This window comes from Rhineura floridana, chromosome 2, assembly GCF_030035675.1.
Source record: "Rhineura floridana isolate rRhiFlo1 chromosome 2, rRhiFlo1.hap2, whole genome shotgun sequence".
Taxonomy (NCBI): Eukaryota; Metazoa; Chordata; class Lepidosauria; order Squamata; family Rhineuridae; genus Rhineura; species Rhineura floridana.
Genome location: NC_084481.1, coordinates 137,064,651 through 137,082,349, shown reverse-complemented (window position 1 = coordinate 137,082,349; position 17,699 = coordinate 137,064,651). Strand labels below are relative to the sequence as shown.

The window sequence follows — 17,699 nt, the reverse complement described above, 5'->3', positions numbered from 1 at the left end:
ACCTTTGGAGGTGATTGGCGGTTTCGGAGGCCTGTCTGTCAGGGCTTTTCCGGTTCGAGGACAGGATATGGGCTGCCTCTGGGGCCAACTTATCTCATCTACCCAAGGGTTATCCGGCCCCGGGTGGGGATGACGTAGGAAGGCCCCCCTACTCACCTACAAGGTGTGGCTGGGGTAAGGGGTAAGCACATGGGCTTGCCCTTGCCCCAGCAGGAGCTGGTCGCCCGAGAGCTGTATGGCAAGCTACTTGCTTAAAGTCAGTTCCCGCACCTAGGTTTCCCTCTGCAGGTCACTTTAAATTGGGTTTTCTGTTTGCTGTAATTTAATAGAGTGGCCCTTGTTCAACCCAAGCTGATGTCTCTGTGTTTTATTTCGCACCTCAACTGCAAAAGACGCCCCGCTTGCCGCACAGCTGACGAGCAGGGCATGGTTGCAGATGGGGGCGAAGCTGCCACCTCCATCTTAGTATGGGGCAAAGTCACGCGTCGTGCCTTATTACACACGCACGACGTGCAGCATGGAGGGGCGGGGCTTCTGCGACTTTAAGTGATGGGCACCTTTTTTGATAGTTTAAGCAGCTGTTATGCTTTGCAGATAAACATTTGTGATAGACACTGCTCAAATATGTTTGGCACTCAGATATTATCTGAATGAGAAAGATATCCTGCTGACAATAGATTTCAACAACACATGTACTTCACATTTGTAGGTACATCCTATAGCAAACAGTAGTCAACAGTATAATTATGTCATTATATACTACTTCAGTGTAATCACTTCATATCCATTCATTCAGTAATACAACTGCCCTGCAGCTTAGGTCAGCAATACTGTCACCATATTTGAGATTGGTGCCTGAAGGTGAAAGATAACACCTTGTGCAAGACTAGCCAGTGAGTCTATACCAAAGAAGAGATTTGAACTGGTTTACATTGTAGTGTGTTAGCTATTACTTTAAAAATTAAAGTTCTGATGATCTTGGGAATTACAGCAAGATACGTTCTCTCAGTTCACTTGTATATGGCAGTAATTCAACTAGTTTTATATTTTCATTCAGTATCATTTATTTATTTGAAATATTTGTAACCTGTAGTTATGAAAGTTTCTAATCCAAAAACACAGTGCATGCAGGCTAATACTGTATTGAAAATAGAGGTGCTATAACAAGAAATGTTGGGAAAAGGGATCAAACCATCCTTTATCCTTTGAAGACTGAACCTGCCATTGGAACTTGGAAGGGCTGTTCTAGAATTTATTGTTTATTCGCTTACACTTTTCAGCCTTTGAAATATTAACTTTTTTGGATTTCTTCTACATATTCTGAGTTATTGGCTGAAAACAAATGTACTTGAAGAATTAATTCCCGCTAGTCTTGGGTTGACAGTAGCTGTCTTACCAGTTGCACTTAATATCCTTTTGCTTGCAGGCTTTTTGATTCAATCGATGTTTCCATTAGTGAGAAGAGGAGGGATGATTTTAGCTGATTTTCTCTTCCTTCTGCAGCCCCATGCACACACCCAATCTGCTCAAGAGTCTTGACAGACCCTTTGGAACAGAGTGGTGGGTGGTGCGGAGGGCTACAAGAGAAAGGAAGCATTTGTGCAAATTGCTTCTTTACCCTCCCTTTCAGGTTATGCCAATTTCTTAAGTACAACAAAGCATGCTGTTGAAAGAAATGAAATGCACTCTTATCTGAAGTTCTCAATAGGATCAGTATTTTCTCCTTGAAATCTATTACTGATAAAAGAATTCCAGAGAGCACAGTTGAGAAGCCACAGTATCTTTAGGTGTGGGGCCGTTTTCTAACTGGGCATTCAAAGGATGATATGGCTTCTGTCAATAGGATTATTTTGACTTGCTGAAATTATTTAGAATGACCAAGAATGTGGCACAATGGCAGAAGCCCCTGTGGCATGAAAACTGTTGGTGGGGCACATGCTTGCTAGACGCTGTGCTAAATTTAACCATTTTTGGTCTTTAATTTTTCCATAGCTTGACTTTGAAATTATATAGTGATCTGTGGTTTGTTATTCAGAGAGGTTTTCTTAACTATAAGTTAGGATATCTGGAAGACTACACTTAGCAAATTTGGACATGTATCGTGCTGAGAACTACAAACTGAAAAGGCATGCTGAGAAAAAAGACCTTTGCAAGGCCAGAGCATAATCAGCAGCCAGTGCTTACTTTGTTTGGGACTTAATCTACAACTATGTTGTGAGTGAAAGATTAAACATTGACTTCTGTGAGATATGGATTGACACTCTCATTTGATACAGTAACTCATTATCTAATTTTTATTCCAATTGATTGATTTTTTTTTACATGATCTAGGATAGGATTTCCAAGTTGATTTTGTTTATTTGAAAGTAACTTACATATGTTAGGAATTTTAAAAAATAGGAAACTTAAATTGTAACTGCAATTTTTACAGGACTAATAAATGTATTGGTTCTATATTCAAGTGGTTGGGAGTTGGAGTCAATAGTATTGCAACCTGCAAGGACCTAAAATGTGTTTCTACTTGGCTTGGACTGTGATTGTAGCCAGGCTGAAGGAAGTGAAGCTATTGCATAAGAGATCAGAAAGAAGTATAATTGCAGAATTTTTAATGGTGGTAAATTGGGAGAGGTAAGTCTGGGTATAGGGGTAGTATTAGAATTGTGAGTCTTGTGGCTCTTGGGCATTTGAAGATCTGAATATGATAGTACTATATGCATGATGGTTATATTTCCTCAAATATCATGTACGCTTATCCAATTCATTTCCGTTGACTAGGAGGGATTAAGTGGGTGCAATCCAGTTGGGAACCCCGGTGCTCATGGAAGAACTTCTGTTCCAGTAGAGGCATCTGCTAACAGAAGACATAGGGAGACAATGTTTGCCCCCCTCAAAAAGAAAAAAAAATTCAGGAGGGTCCTCCAACTCTCTGGAGCTGATTTTTGATATTGGATGGGAGCTGGGGGCTGCAGGGGAAAAGGGACTAGCAACACTCTCCTTCCCTCTTCTTCCATTAGCGGATGCCTCCACTGGATCAAAAGGTGCTTCTGTGTACACTAGAGCACCAGCTAGATTCCACGCAATAGGTTGGACTAGGAGAGGATGTTAAGAGATTTGCTGTGAATCAAGAAGTTGAGGACAAATGAGGAACAGGAATAAAGATCAAGCAAAGAGATAAGAAACTAAATCAGAAGTTGGGAAATAGTGCAGAGCTATATTACACCTAAACCGCATTGATATGGCAGCACTTCTGCTGGTGATGAGCTGTTTCAAAGTGTCTTGCCTCATGTCTCAGCCTAATTAAATATTCAGGAGCAGGACTTTTTAATTGTGTAAGTTTCCGGCATGTAAAGATGATATCAGGTGGGAGTTATGAGCTCCACCTAGTGGTCGAAGGCAGAAAGATGCTGATTGATTTTCCAGAGTTCTGTAGTCTTCCCTTGGCTCTGTGGACTAGTTTTTTCTCGTTTGGTTCAACTGTGGCTGAGCAAACCAGTTTTCATCCCCAAGTTGTTCCAAAGAAGGATGTATTTCTTGTACAAAGAAACAAGTTTTACAGAATTGATTATTATCTCTTCGCTCCTTCAGGATAGTAATGACAGTGTTGCCATTGTCATGGAATTCTAAGGCTGCTTCATGTGTCATAGTTAGTTTAGCATTGCAAGAAGCCACAGTAAGCCTTAGGCTCACATGATTTCTCTTCCCTCTTATCCTGTGTCACGATGAGGAGGAGACCAGAAGCTTCTACTCCTGGTTTAGATTAATCGCAGTTTAGTCTCTTGTCTGAACCCTAACCTTGACTTTAATACACTTATATAAAACAAGCCACTTTCATAAACTTTTTTAGTAAACTGCTTTGAGATTTTATTACAATCAAATGGTATAAACATTTTGTTAAGTAAATAAAATAAACTATGGTTTGAAGTAGGCTTGTTTCATCTTGCCATAGTTAAAATTGACTATGGTTTGTCCAGGTTTGGGTGACACAGAAAGCTACAATTAATCTAAAATTGCCACAGAAGATTCCGAGCTCCTCCTTGTGACTATATTGTATTTAGAAGATGAGAAGAAGCACTCTGAGCTTTGTTCTAATGATGCTAAACTATGGTAATATTCTTATTAATTTATTTTATTGCTTCTCATGAGGCATTCCAAAGTGATTTGCAATATAATAAGACATATAAAGGTTACATATAAAACCAGTTAAAACAATTGTATATATAAAAACAATTACATATATAAATAAAACAACATATATATAAAATCAATTCAAATCCAAGACAGTACCAACTAGGATTTTATTTATTTATTGGATTTATATGCCGCTCTTTCTCCAAGTAGGAGTCCATATTTTATATTATAAAATAATATATTTTAAAATTATTATTAATTTAAAATTATAAAATAATATAAAATAAGGGTAAATATTTTAGAAGACTTGTTGAAAGAGGAACCTCTTTAGTAGGTACTGAAAATGCAATAGAGACTGCACCTGCCTTATATGTAATGGAAGCGAGTCCCAAAGGTTAGGTGCTACCACACCAAAGATCCAATTCTGACACCATGCAGAATGCACCTCCTGATAGGATGGTATCTGTAGGATGTCCTCACCTGCAGAACACAGTGATCACTTGGGTATGTAGGGGATGAGACAATCTTTTAGGAATCCTGATCCCAAGCTGTGTAGGAATTTGTACACCATACTAGTACCTTGAACCTAGCCTGCTAGCTAATTGGCACCTAATGCCATTTTTCTAGCAGCAGTGTAATAGGATGGTGATATTTTGTCCTAGTGGTTTAGCACTACATCTTATTCAGCCCAGTGTTCATTCCATTCAAAGACTTAGTCTGTAGGCACAGGACAACTTGTTCATAGCAACTGAAGCATACAAATCTTTGAGTAGAGCTGGTTTGAGTCAGATTTATTATCATGCATTCTCAAGGCAGCTTTAATTCCCTTGTCACAAGGTAGATGTCATTCTGCTTTAGAAACATAATAACTTCTTTAAGGATTTGTTTTACAACACTGTAGGTATATTGCACAATGGAAACTTAGTTCCTTTGATGCTTGGTCTGTTCAACTGATGGTGTGTTAGTTAGATGAAAGTGCTTGGATATGTGCATTAACAGTTGAACACTATTTGATTAAACCCAAGAAGCAAGCAAAATCATGCTGTTAAATTAGATGTCATTATTTCAAGATGTTGGTATTACACACTAACTCAACAAAGTATGCAAATAACTTTACACATTTCAAATACACAACTTTCAGTTCACAAATACTATTAGCTTTATGGATACAAGCTTTTGTTGGGCATAGTTGAATATAAGGCTGCCAGCTTAAGCATACTTAGGGGGAAATTCTGATGAAATAATTTGGACTTATAAATGAATGATTTATGATCCAGAGTTCTTGGTACTCGCCACTGTGCACATGAAGCTTTTCTGTGAGTGGGTTTCCCCATTGACTTCAAGGCATGTGTAATGGCTCCTGTTAAAGTGAACAGGAAAATCCTAGTGGATGGAAGACTCCATGTATACGTTAAAGCTTCCATGACCACATGAAGTAGGTAAATTGTGGTCAGTGTTTCATCCTGTTATGCTAGAAGACATTGAATACCCAATATAGGCATTTCTGTTATTTTCTTTCTTGTTAGCAGGCAGTTAAAATGAACAGCAACAAATTGTATAAACTATTCTCATTTATATTACTACTTTTGAAAGATAATTTGCCTCATAAAGGTAATATTATTCATCCGATGGCTGGTCATTAGCACCATCAAAAACAGTTTGTTAGTCAGGCCAAAGAGCAGGCCAAGAGGCCCCTCTCCACGTTTGAGAAACTAATTGTCCAACATAAACTCTCTGACAAAGATATTTTATCTAAAATTTATTACATTCTTGTAATATGTTTGTCTGGCTCTTATGAGAGCTTGAGACATTACTGGTAATAAAACATTGAAAAAGAAATCCCTGATGCTGAATGGGATGACATATGGAACCTGACACCCTTTAAAATTATATCTACCAGGTTGGTATATGACTCCACGCCTGCTAAGCAAAATTGCTAAATCAGTTGTCACATGTTAGTGAAGAAATTGTGGTTCACTTGGTACATGTGCTCACATGTGGTGATATTGTCTGAAAGTAATGCATTCTGGATAAAAGTATTCTGTGAAATAGAACTAATCACTAAACAGAAAAAGAGGAAGGCCAAACAAGAGATGGATTGATTCCATAAAGGAAGCCACAGACCTGAACTTACAAGATCTGAACAGGGTGGTTTATAACAGATACTATTGGAGCATCGCTGATACATATGGTCTCCATAAGCTGAAATTGACTTGAAGGCACATAACAAAAACTGCAGCAAAATTGACTATAGCCAAATTCTGGATGTCCTTGGATGCAGATTTATTAAAGGATTGGCAGGATCAGATAAGGAACCTTGTCCTCATGGAGAAATTGACATGGCAGCTAAGGAACAGGAGGACTCAACATAAATAAACCAAATTTTCTTAATCCCGCTTTACGTTTTATATTTATTTATTATTTTATTTATATCCCGCCCTTCCTTCCAGTAAAAAGGTAAAGGTGTCCCTGCACTTATAGTGCGAGTCGTTTCCAACTCTTAGGGTGACGTCTTGTGACGTTTACTAGGCAGACCGTATATATGGGGTGGGATTGCCAGTTCCTTCCCCAGCCTTTCTTTACCCCCAGCATATGCTGGGTACTCATTTTACCGACCACGGATGGATGGAAGGCTGAGTGGACCTTGACCCCTTTTACCGGAGATTCGACTTCCTCCTTCCGTTGGAATCGAACTCTGGCCGTGAGCAGAGCTTCGGCTGCGTTACCGCCGCTTACCACTCTGCGCCACGGAGGGTCTTTTCCTTCCAGTAGGAGCCCAATATGTTGTCTCTCTTGAACATGGTTACTGCACACGGTAGGTGCAAAAAATCTCTGGATGTGATGGAAGACGGAAGGGGCGGTGCAGGCTTAAATAAGCCCATTGGCCCCGCCTCTTCCATGCGGCATGTCTGGCGTCAGCTCAGCGCGACGTGCGACGTTTCCCTTCCTTCAAATGGCCTCTGCGGCTTCACCCTCGACCGCAATTGCGCTGCTGGTCCCCAGAGCTTTGCAAAGGTAAACTGAGCTACATAATTGCTTTGTTGCCTGAGGACTGAATTATGTGAGTACTTGAAGAGTGTGGAGAGTGTGATTTGAGGTGTGCTAGAGTAGAAAGTTTAAGTGCATTGATTTAGAATGTTGATATGTTTGATTAATGTGTGTTGATCTTGTAAGGGTGTGGCTTGAGTGAATTGAATGATAGGTGTTTCCAGCTGCAGTTAGATGAAGTTCTGCTTTTACTATAAAGGGGGCTGGCAGTTTATTCGTTTCTCTAGTAGTTAGGGAACTAATTTTCTGTTGTCTAATCATCTATCATGTTTTAAAAAAGGTTGAATTTGTATGTGTTTTCACTTAATTTTTATTATTTCCTTTTATCTTGATATTTTTTCAATTGTTAACTATGTTTATTGTGATTTTTCTTGTATTTTTGTAGTTGATTTTTATGTGCAATTTTTTTATATATACTAAAGGGGATGTTGTGTTAGCTGCGTTTAATAGACTGTAAAATTATTTGGGGTTTTCTTCATGTTTGCTGTTTAAGATTTTTAAGAGTTTTGCTTAAATATAAGTGGTATAGAAATAGTCCAAATAAATAAACTTCATTAAATGCAGAGGAACATAACTGAGTAAATACGTTTAAGATAGTGCTGTAAATATTTTCTTTTTACCTTCAGACATGAACAACTTTAAAAGGGGAAGCATACATTTGAAGTAACTATACATTTTTTTCTTTATTATTTAGGAGAAGAAAGCAATGGACCTTTATTTGAAAATATATCAAACACAGATTCAGAACTGCCTGGCAACTCTGAGGTAAGATTTAACCAGGCACAGTTTGCTTCCATGAAATCTGATTTTAATATTGAAAGAAAGGGAAGTAATGCTGTGGTAAGTGAAAACCACATTAGACTGCTATTAATCTCTGGAAATTGGCTTCCCATTGTGTTTTAAAACATCATTTACTGGGGAGATAATGACAATTTTTTAAACCAAAATTGGTATGCATATTTAAATGCTGATCTCATTGAAAGCAATGAATGGTGGATAGATGGCATAAGTAAATGGATATACATATTCCATTAAGGGATCGTTTTTCCCTTCCAAATTTTACTCTGGTTTGGGTTGCTTGACTTCATAAAGATTACTGTGGCTCTTGGGCATTTTTGTTAAGTAATTTTTGTTAATTCTTTCCCTTGTTTGTAAGCCATGCATATGATTGATTGTGTGCAGTAAAATACATTTTTAAGTTAGTTGAAACTATAACAGTTAAACTGAAGCTCCTTTACTGTCCTCAACACGTAATCAATCTATATTTTAATTGAATATTCAACTACAGGAATGTTCAATTGAACTTTCAACTATAGAAAACTTGAGTTAAACAGAGTATCCAAGGTATGTTGATGTGATGGTGCATACAAATGAACAATTAAACAGAAGGAAAAAAATGCTTAGAAATGTCATCTTGTGCCTTGAAGTGGAAGTCCTCATAATGATAGCCCCTGTAACCAGGCCCCCAAGACAGCTGAACTGATTTGCTATATATAGGCCACATTCACACAGTATATTTATTCCACTATTATACCACTTTAAACAGTCATGGCTTCCCCAAAGAATCCTGGGAAGTGTAATTTGTGAAGGGTGCTGAGAGTTTAAGTTAGGAGACTTCTATTCCTGTCATAGAGTTATAATTTCTAGAGCTCTCGGGGAAGAGCGACTGACTGTTAAACCACTCTGGAAATTGTAGCTCTTAGCACCCTTTACAAACTACACTTCCCAGGATTCTTTGGGGGAAGCCATGACAGTTTAAAGTGGAATAATAGTGGAATAAATGCCTGTAAATTTGGCCATAATTTCCAACACACAAAGAGTAGCAGTGCTTAGCATAATACCCAGTTTATTAGGATCAGCTGACAGTCATAGAATAGTGAGAAAAGGGTGATGTGGTGGCTAGCATGTTTGAAGTTGGCTGCAGAGACTGGTTCACATCCGTCGTCAGCCATGTAGGATGACTGAAATAAAATGTATCGCTACCTAGGAATAAGCTCCTAGGTACTCAGTGTTGCTTACTTTTAACTGCATTGGGTTTATAAAACATATTGGACTTTAACGAAAGTTCTTCAGCCACCTGAAATACAATCTTTAGGTTTTAATTAGAAATGCAAACTTTGTTGTTGTTGTTAGTAGCTTGATACCTGAAGGTCCCTAAGTGACTTATATAATGTTAAAACAAAACAAATAAAACACACTATAAAAACATAATAAACAACAACAAAACCATAGCAATACCACCCCTACACAACTACAGGAAGGTTTGTCAGTATGTTAAAAACAAAACATTATCTCAATCTATCAAGTGCCTGGTAGAAAAGGTACGTCTTTACCTGGTGCTGAAAAGATGTCAATGATGATGCCAGGTGAACCTCACTAGGAAGTATATTCCACAGATGGGGAGCCACAACTGAAAAGACCCTCTCCTTGGTCACCGCCCTCCGAGCTTCCCTCAAAGGAGGGACCTGGAGAAGGGCCTCAGAGAAAGATCTAAGGGTTGGGTAGGTTCATATTGGAAGAGACATCCCACTGTTTGTGGGAGACGGGAAGGTTGGGGGATGTGGACCTGGTGCTCAATGGGGTACATTTACCCCTGAAAGACCAGGTCCGCAGCCTGGGGGTCATTTTGGACTCCCAGCTGTCCACGGAGGCTCAAGTCTGGGCTGTGAGCCGGAGGGCGCTGTATCAACTACATCTGATACGGAGGCTGCACCCCTACTTTCCCAACCATCTGCTCCCACCGGTGGTACATGCCTTGGTCACCTCTCGCCTAGACTACTGTAATGCGCTCTACGTGGGGTTACCCTTGAAAACGGTCCGGAAGTTGCAACTGGTACAGAATGTGGCGGCTCGTCTGATTAAAGGCAGCCGCCGGCAAGATCACATCACTCCTGTGTTGAAGGAGTTGCACTGGTTACCGGTTGTTTACCGAACCCAATTCAAGGTGTTGGTTTTGACCTTTAAAACCCTATATGGTTTTGGCCCAGTCTATCTGAAGGAGCGCCTCCAGCATCGTCAGGTATGCCGCTCAACAAGATCAGCCTCAGAAGACCTTCTCTCGATCCCACCGGTAAGAACAGCGAGACTGGTGAGGACTAGAGAGAGGGCTTTCTCAATAGTGGCCCCCACCCTATGGAACTCTCTCCCAAATGACCTCCGTCATGCCCCTTCTGAGATGACCTTCCGCCGGACTTTGAAGACCTGGCTCTTCAGGAAAGCTTTTAAGATGGGTTAGGCTTTTATTGTTATGTTTTAAATTTTTTATGCTTAATGTACTGTTTTTATCTTGTACGTCGCCCAGAGTGGCTGGTCAACCAGCCAGATGGGCGACTAATAAATTAAATAATAAATAAGAGATATTGGGGTTCTGAGCCATAAAGAGCTTTATGGGTCAAAAGCAGCACTTTGAATTGGGCTTGGAAGCTTATAGGCAGCCAATGCAATTGGAACAGAATAGATGTTGTATGCTCTGTTTTGCCTTGAACCTGTCAGCAATCAGGCAGCTGCATTCTGCACTAAGTGAAGCTTCCGAACCATTTTCAAAGGCAGCCCCATGTAAAGCACATTGCAATAATCCAGTCTTGAGGGCACCAGAACATAGATAACTATAGCCACGTTATCCCTGTCCAGGTAGGGTCGCAGGTGGGCCACCAGCCTAAGCTGATGAAAGGCATGCCGTGCTACTGAGACAACCTGTGCCTAAAGTGAAAAGCAGTGGATCCAGGAGAACCCCCCAAACTATGAACCTGCTCTTTCAGAGGGTGATCCCATCTAGAGCAGACTGCACACCACTCAGCCAGTCAGAGGAACCACCCACCAATAGCATCTTGTAAAGATCTTGTAAAGAAGTGTTACCATTTAAAGTAGGGGAAGAATTATCTGGCCTCTGTTTGATATTTTCCCCTTCATTCTTCCCTATTCTAGCATAAACAGTAAAACCTGAAAGCCTTGTTATCACATATTTACTTGGAACAAGGAGATTCTGTCAGTTATTCTGGAGCTCCACTACACCACTGGCTATTGCTTTTTACAAGTTTATAGGTATGTAGATCACATTGACTGCCCTTAGATGGTGACTTGCTAGAGCTGAATAGTCAACTTTCAACTGTGTTCCCAGATGTGTATTTTTTTCTCTGGGTGAGGATGAAAATTGTAGAAGCCCTGGCTTTTTTCTGGCATTAATCCAGGCAACCTGTTTTTCCTTTACCTGCATTTCTCAGCAGGGAGAAAGTAAAGGAGCCTAAAATTAACTGCTACACTTTCCATTAACTCAAAACAACAGTGGCGTTAAAGTGCACAGTTTGTCATATTCAAGGAAAAGATATGGATGAATATAAGGAACTCTGGATGGGTAAATTCTGAAAGCAATTACAGAATTCTTGGGGGAAAACAGAAGACAAGAAGAGTGAAACACCAGGCATTGCCAGTCTACAGAGACAAACAAAATTTAGTCAGGGAAGTTTGTCCACCCTAAATTCCAACATGAATTTGGATACACAGCAAATTTATGCAAGTAGCCCCTAAGCCTATTTACATGTATGGATCTGTTAGACGATCAAGATGATGAAAGATACAGGAAATCAAATGAAATTATGTGATTTGGATCCAGGAAAACCATTTGCGCATTGTTGTGTGTGTAGTTCTGTGTAATGTGATAATTAAAGCATTATTAATTCACAGTTTTCATCATAGTTCATTCTGTTCTTTTCTTTGTATAGCTGGACAAATAGTCTGACCTGATTTAAGCTTCCTATGTCTTAATGTTATGTGTTTGACTTTTTTTAAAAAAAAAACCCACCATAAGCTCCTTGTTTATTACATAAATGCTGCTGTAGTTTTTTTTATCTTGGGCTAATTACTAGGAAACCATTTGGTATTGGCGGCCCACTTGCTTGTATATCTTGGATACTGTATTAATATTTCCTTCATTACTTTAGTGAAATTATTCATGATATGATCATATAACTATAATTATTAATAGGTTTAATGAGCTTAAAGACATCCAGGGCATATACTATATGGGTAGAGCAATCCTTTATTCCAGGACTTACACCAGGAGGAGAGCTGTGCTTCCACTACAGTGGTGCAACATTTGCCGTATTCTAGACTTGCCAGCCCAGGAAAAAACTCTACTCCAAAAAGCACAGAATAAAGCAGCAGTAGCCACAGCCTATCATCTATGGTAGTACCGTATTTATTGTGGATATGTCAGATAGCTGTAGAAGGAGTTAATCAAGCTATGCTAATAGGGAGTCACCCCCATTACATCCCCCCCACAACACACACTTGCCAGATAAAATGATGCCACAGTGGTTTCAGGTGTGTGAACCACTGTTGAACAAACAGAAAAATGCTAGTAACCAAGGGCTGTAGCTATTCCTGCATGTAGACGTTCATTTTCCCTTGTGCCATACACTGCTCAGAAGAACTTTTTATCATGATAGCCACACGTAGACAGTAGCAATTGCCCAGTAGCTCTCTGCATAGGGCATAGATACGGAAAATGAAGTACAAGTTTGAGCCTCACTGGTGAGCAGGGAATGGGGAAAACAATATGATTCCACTTGCCTCTTGCATGCCTGCCCACTGAGCATCATATCAAATGCAAAAGAGAGGGAGTATCTGGACTTGAACTCACACTGCAGACACCACAGGATAATTCCCTACACTCAACTACAGCAGCAGACTGGAAACAGATACACAATGGGGCATTTGTCTCTCCTCCCCCCCTGGGTCTCAAGACCACATCATATGCACCAGGAACATTTGGGCTGTAGGAGAAGCCCTTGCCTGATGGCACAGCTCAGGTCTGAATCCAGGGTAGAATTTGAGTAATTTGAATAGTTTTGCTAATATGCAATTCATAATGTAAAATCTATATTGTTTTGGAGTTAACAGACTGAAATAAAAAGCTTTTTAAGGTACTCCAAATGACTTGTGTGCTCATTTCTCCTGTGAACCACTCTTTCACAAACTGTACTGAAACGCCTTTCAGTTTTAAAAGCAGTTTGAAGTATGGGTTTCAAACACAAATCCAGAGCCCAGTGGGAACCAGTTGTCATCAAATATTTGAATTGTTTGGATTCTGGTCAGAGTACTACAGAATCTAATGTGTCAATACACATACAAGTAAAACAATATAGTGAAAATTCAAGAAACAAATTAATTAGGGCTTTCAAGGCAAATTTTTGCACCGTCAGGTTTTAGCTTATCAGCAGAATATTTACCTGTGAGTAAATCCAGTATTAAAAAATATTTCTTGGTTTCAAGTTTTAAAATAAAAGTAAATTTAGTGGATGTATAGGGACTACATATATTTATGATAAAAATGGTAACTTAATAATAAAAAAGGAAGACATTTGCAACATCAGTTAAAGTTTCAGCATTTTTAATTCTGATTTTGTGACAGCAGGTTGCATTCTTGTAATGCACAATATACAAGATGAATTATTGATAAGCCATTACAAAAATATTATGACTATACATTTTGAATAATATTTATTGTGACGTAAGTTAGCCCAAAATTAGTTCTGCTTTACTTTCACATAATGCCATATTCACTTTCTTTGCTTCAACAATTCTTGTCTAACATATTGATTCTGTTGTACATCTTTACCTTAATGAAGCTTGTTAGCTAATTTAAGTATAAAGATGATCACTTCTTTGAATGTTTATGCTACATGCTCAATGACAAACTTGAATCTGGTTTAACTTGTTGATGAAGATCACTGGCTTTCATTGTCTAATATTGTAGTTGTTACTCATGCACGTATGAAATAAATCTAGACGAATTTGTACACCTTGTTTCATATGCCCTATCTGTATTGGGAGCCAACACATCAAACACTTGTCTTCATATCTCTTTATGTGGCACCACTGTGCACTCCCTGGGCTACCAGTTTAAATTCATGTTTTGTGATGTTTCACTGCCATCACTGTTAACTCATCTTAAGCATTTGCTTGCTGGTGTATTAAATGTTAGATCATTTTTTATACCAAGTTTACTCTCTTCCTGAGGTATACACCAGAGTTTCTATTTGCCTAGCAAACTTGATTGTATTCAAAAAGCTGATAATTACAGAAATTGCAGAATGCTTTCAGTGACCTACAGAAAATACATTATGCTAAAAATGAGAAAAAGCTTCCTTTCTCCATTACTTAAACTATTAAACTATTTTTACCAAATCCAAAATACATGTTGATTAGCCTTTTGCTATTTTTACAGCAGAAAAAAACAAAAGGTTATTGGATAACAGCCTTTATTCCTAAATGTTTGCAAGTATGCAGATAATAATTGTGTAAAACATAAATTACTGTGATTTAAGTTTCCTAACTTGTCCAAGGAAATAAAGATGACAGGTGACTTTGTTAATCTATTGTTTTCTTGAGAATTAATCTGGAAATTAGCACATCTTTAAACACATGCATGCACACCACTGCACGTCTCTGTGCACGCACACACACACACACCCAACTTCATGGTTGCTGCTGTGTTTTTTTAAAGCATCCTGCTGCTTTTGCATCAACACTAACAACATTATATCTTTCTCATGATGCCACTGGCAGGGCCTAAGTACTACTGAGACTACATTACTCATCTCTGATCTTCAAGGGGTAAGCGGCAACAGTGGCAGTGGTTATGCATCTCTGCATGAATGGTATTGTCTCTTACTATATGCCAAAATGCAGCAAAAAAAATTTCCAGTTTTCTTTAAATACTTTGGGTGATATCCAGTGTAGTTCCATTCAAGGAATAGCTTTTGATGCAGTGGAGGCATCCACTAACATAAGAGAAGGGAAGAGATTTCTTCCTGATGTAGCTGGCTGCATCCTTTGAAAATCTGTTCAAGAAGTTTGGAGGACTCTCCAGAATAGCATGGAAGGTGATATGGGGGACTGCAGGGGAAATCAGCAATAATACCTCCTTTTCTCTTGCATTAGCAGATCCCTCTGCTGGATCAAAAGCCATTCTGCAAATGGGATGGTGACACTGGATTTCAACCTTTGAATTACCCTATCAAGATTTCAGAACCACAGGACATACTTGTGTCCGGACTAACACTTTAAAATAATTGATGACTCTTTAAATAAGGATTCGCTGTCCATCTAAAAATTAATGCTTGTCCAAAATTTTAATTCCCTATTGTATTCTGATAGCTATCTTTCCACATTAGCATTAAAATGGACAGTTGTATCACGGAGAGATATACTCCATATATAATATGGAGTAAAAAATCTGTATAATATGTCCATGTAATGTTGAAAACTGGAAAGTTTTTTTAATTATTTGTTGGGTTTGTTGTGGAATGAATACATGTTATGTGTTTGGATCTTTACTGCTGTTTCTAACAGGACTTTTGGCTTATTTTCTACCCCCTTGCTCATTTTCAGTCAGTGGAAGTCTGCATGCCACTGCTAAATAAATGAACTGCCAATAGAACATTCCTCATCTTGTACTGGAGCAAGCCTAAATGGTGGGCTAGGGGAGTAACTAATAGATCAGTTTGAAAAATTAAGTCCAAGAAAGTGTAATGAATCTCATTTTACTCTCAGTCATTACTGTAACAATATGCAATTAGTGAAAGCAGGATAAAAAATGTGTCTGTTGATATTCTTATCATGTAATTGCCCTCAGTCAGTTCCAAAGTTCACCTAGTTAAATTTGTATCCCACTTTTTCTCCAAGGAACTTTGAATGGAGTTCTGAGGCAGTCTTCCAGGTATACCTAGATGTCCTTAGCTTTAGGGATGATGTTACATGAGGTGACCGCTGACTTCTTGTGTTGGTTATTGGTGTTACTAATATGTTTTTCTGTTGTAATGGATCTTTCTGTTTCTTTATGTGTTTCTCTGTTCATAATTATGATGAAATAGCAGAATTGTTATTTTTCAGCAGAAACTACTTTCCCTATTTGAACTTGCTTAAAAGCTGTTATGGTCAAATTGCAGTAAAATCTTTATAAATCCTGGAAGCCCATAAAGTCAATATAGCACTTAATTCATTTTTGCGCTATCAGCATGAATCTGTATGTGAAACAGTTATATGCATGCTTTTATGAAGTATGCTTTGTATGGTTGTATTCATGTAGCAAAATAGTTACAATTATACTGCTTTGTTTTAAATGGTATTATGAAAGGGTTTATATTAATAAAGGCTATACTATAACAATTCAGTTGAGGTAGTTTGCAGGGGTAAAAGGCACAAATATTTTTCCCTTGGAGCACGCTTACATTTTCTTCAATAATATAGGTATAGTTTTACCAGGAATTGGAGGTAGAACCAACTTCTATTTCACAATACCAAAATACCGTTCATTATAATGTAGAATGAGGAAAGAGGATGTCTGTATTACAAGGACTGTTTAGGTGGCATTTTGCCACTGTAGGGTCCCTCTCTGTGAAAACTGATGATACTGCTTAAGGGAACAGGGAAGCTTGTGACCAAAATCAACGGTATCCCATAAGTGCAGCACTTCATTTGTCCCCAAAGGAGTGAGTAGGAACAAACAAATGGGTGTTCAGAGGGATATTGTTGGGATAGGGACTAAAACTACCATTTGCTCCTGATACTACTAGTTCTTGGTAAGAGATCCCCACCACCAGTCATTTTGTTAATTGCAGCTATTTAACTTTGTCCTAGAGAACTTATTAAGAACTGCTGACAACTCCTTTATCTGCATACATATCTACACTCTGTATTTAATTTCTAGACTACGCTAAAGCAGTGTTTCTCAAATTCTTGAAACATTTAACGTAGATCTTCTCTGGATTCAAACTGAAAGCACACCATTCTTACAATAAGTTTGTGTGTGTTTTCTCAACACGTTATCAGAAAAATTCAGGCATCCTCTTTGAATCTGAGGGGCAACCAACTTTATATTGTTGAAACATACTATGCCATCTCCTTTGCTCTGTAATCAGAGCTCAGGGAGAAGGTTATGCTTTGTAGGCAGTAGTGATGCTTCAGTCCCTTTTCTGTCAGCTGGCGCAAACTGAAGTCGTGAATAGCAGCACATCCATACTTACTCCCTCAGGATAATATCACTGCCAATATATTCACAGAGGGTGCCTTATGTAGCTTCCTGTTCTAAAGCTTGTAGAGTGGTGGATGCACCCAACATGATGGCTTATGAAACTATAACTCATCCTTTGCATGCAGAGGGTCCCAGGTTCAGTACCTGGCATCTGCAGATAGGATTGGGAAAGACTCCTGTCTGAAATCCTGGAGAGCTGCTGCCATTAAGTGTAGAGAAATGCTGAACTAGATTGATCAATGCTCTGACTTGGTGGTAAGTCACCTTCCTGCATTCCTATATTCCATTCTTACTTGGACACACGTGTATCTGACCTGATCCCATTTCCTGAGAGTTCTTAAGGAACAACAGATGATTGGCTTCCATCTGAAGACTCTAGGTGTGCTTCCAGATGGGTTGTTTGTTTGTTCATACAAAATGTGGTTGTTATTCCACACTTTATATTGCAATTATCCTTTCACTTTTCTAAACACAAAAAGTCCAGTAAAAA

At 38.8% G+C, this 17,699-nt stretch overlaps 1 protein-coding gene across 10 annotated transcripts in view; it reads left to right on the top strand.

Moving 5' to 3' along the window:
* Positions 1 to 17,699, top strand: part of ANO5 (anoctamin 5) — a 115,245-nt gene that overhangs the window by 19,790 nt on the left and 77,756 nt on the right. For 8 of the 10 annotated variants that reach the window (XM_061610625.1, XM_061610624.1, XM_061610627.1 and 5 more), the window contains exons 2-3: positions 7,871 to 7,941; positions 14,743 to 14,790. In XM_061610625.1, the coding sequence (XP_061466609.1) occupies positions 7,871 to 7,941; positions 14,743 to 14,790 (119 nt within the window). The remainder of the gene's footprint in view (positions 1 to 7,870; positions 7,942 to 14,742; positions 14,791 to 17,699) is intronic. The other 2 variants (XM_061610628.1, XM_061610626.1) reach the window with 1 other exon arrangement.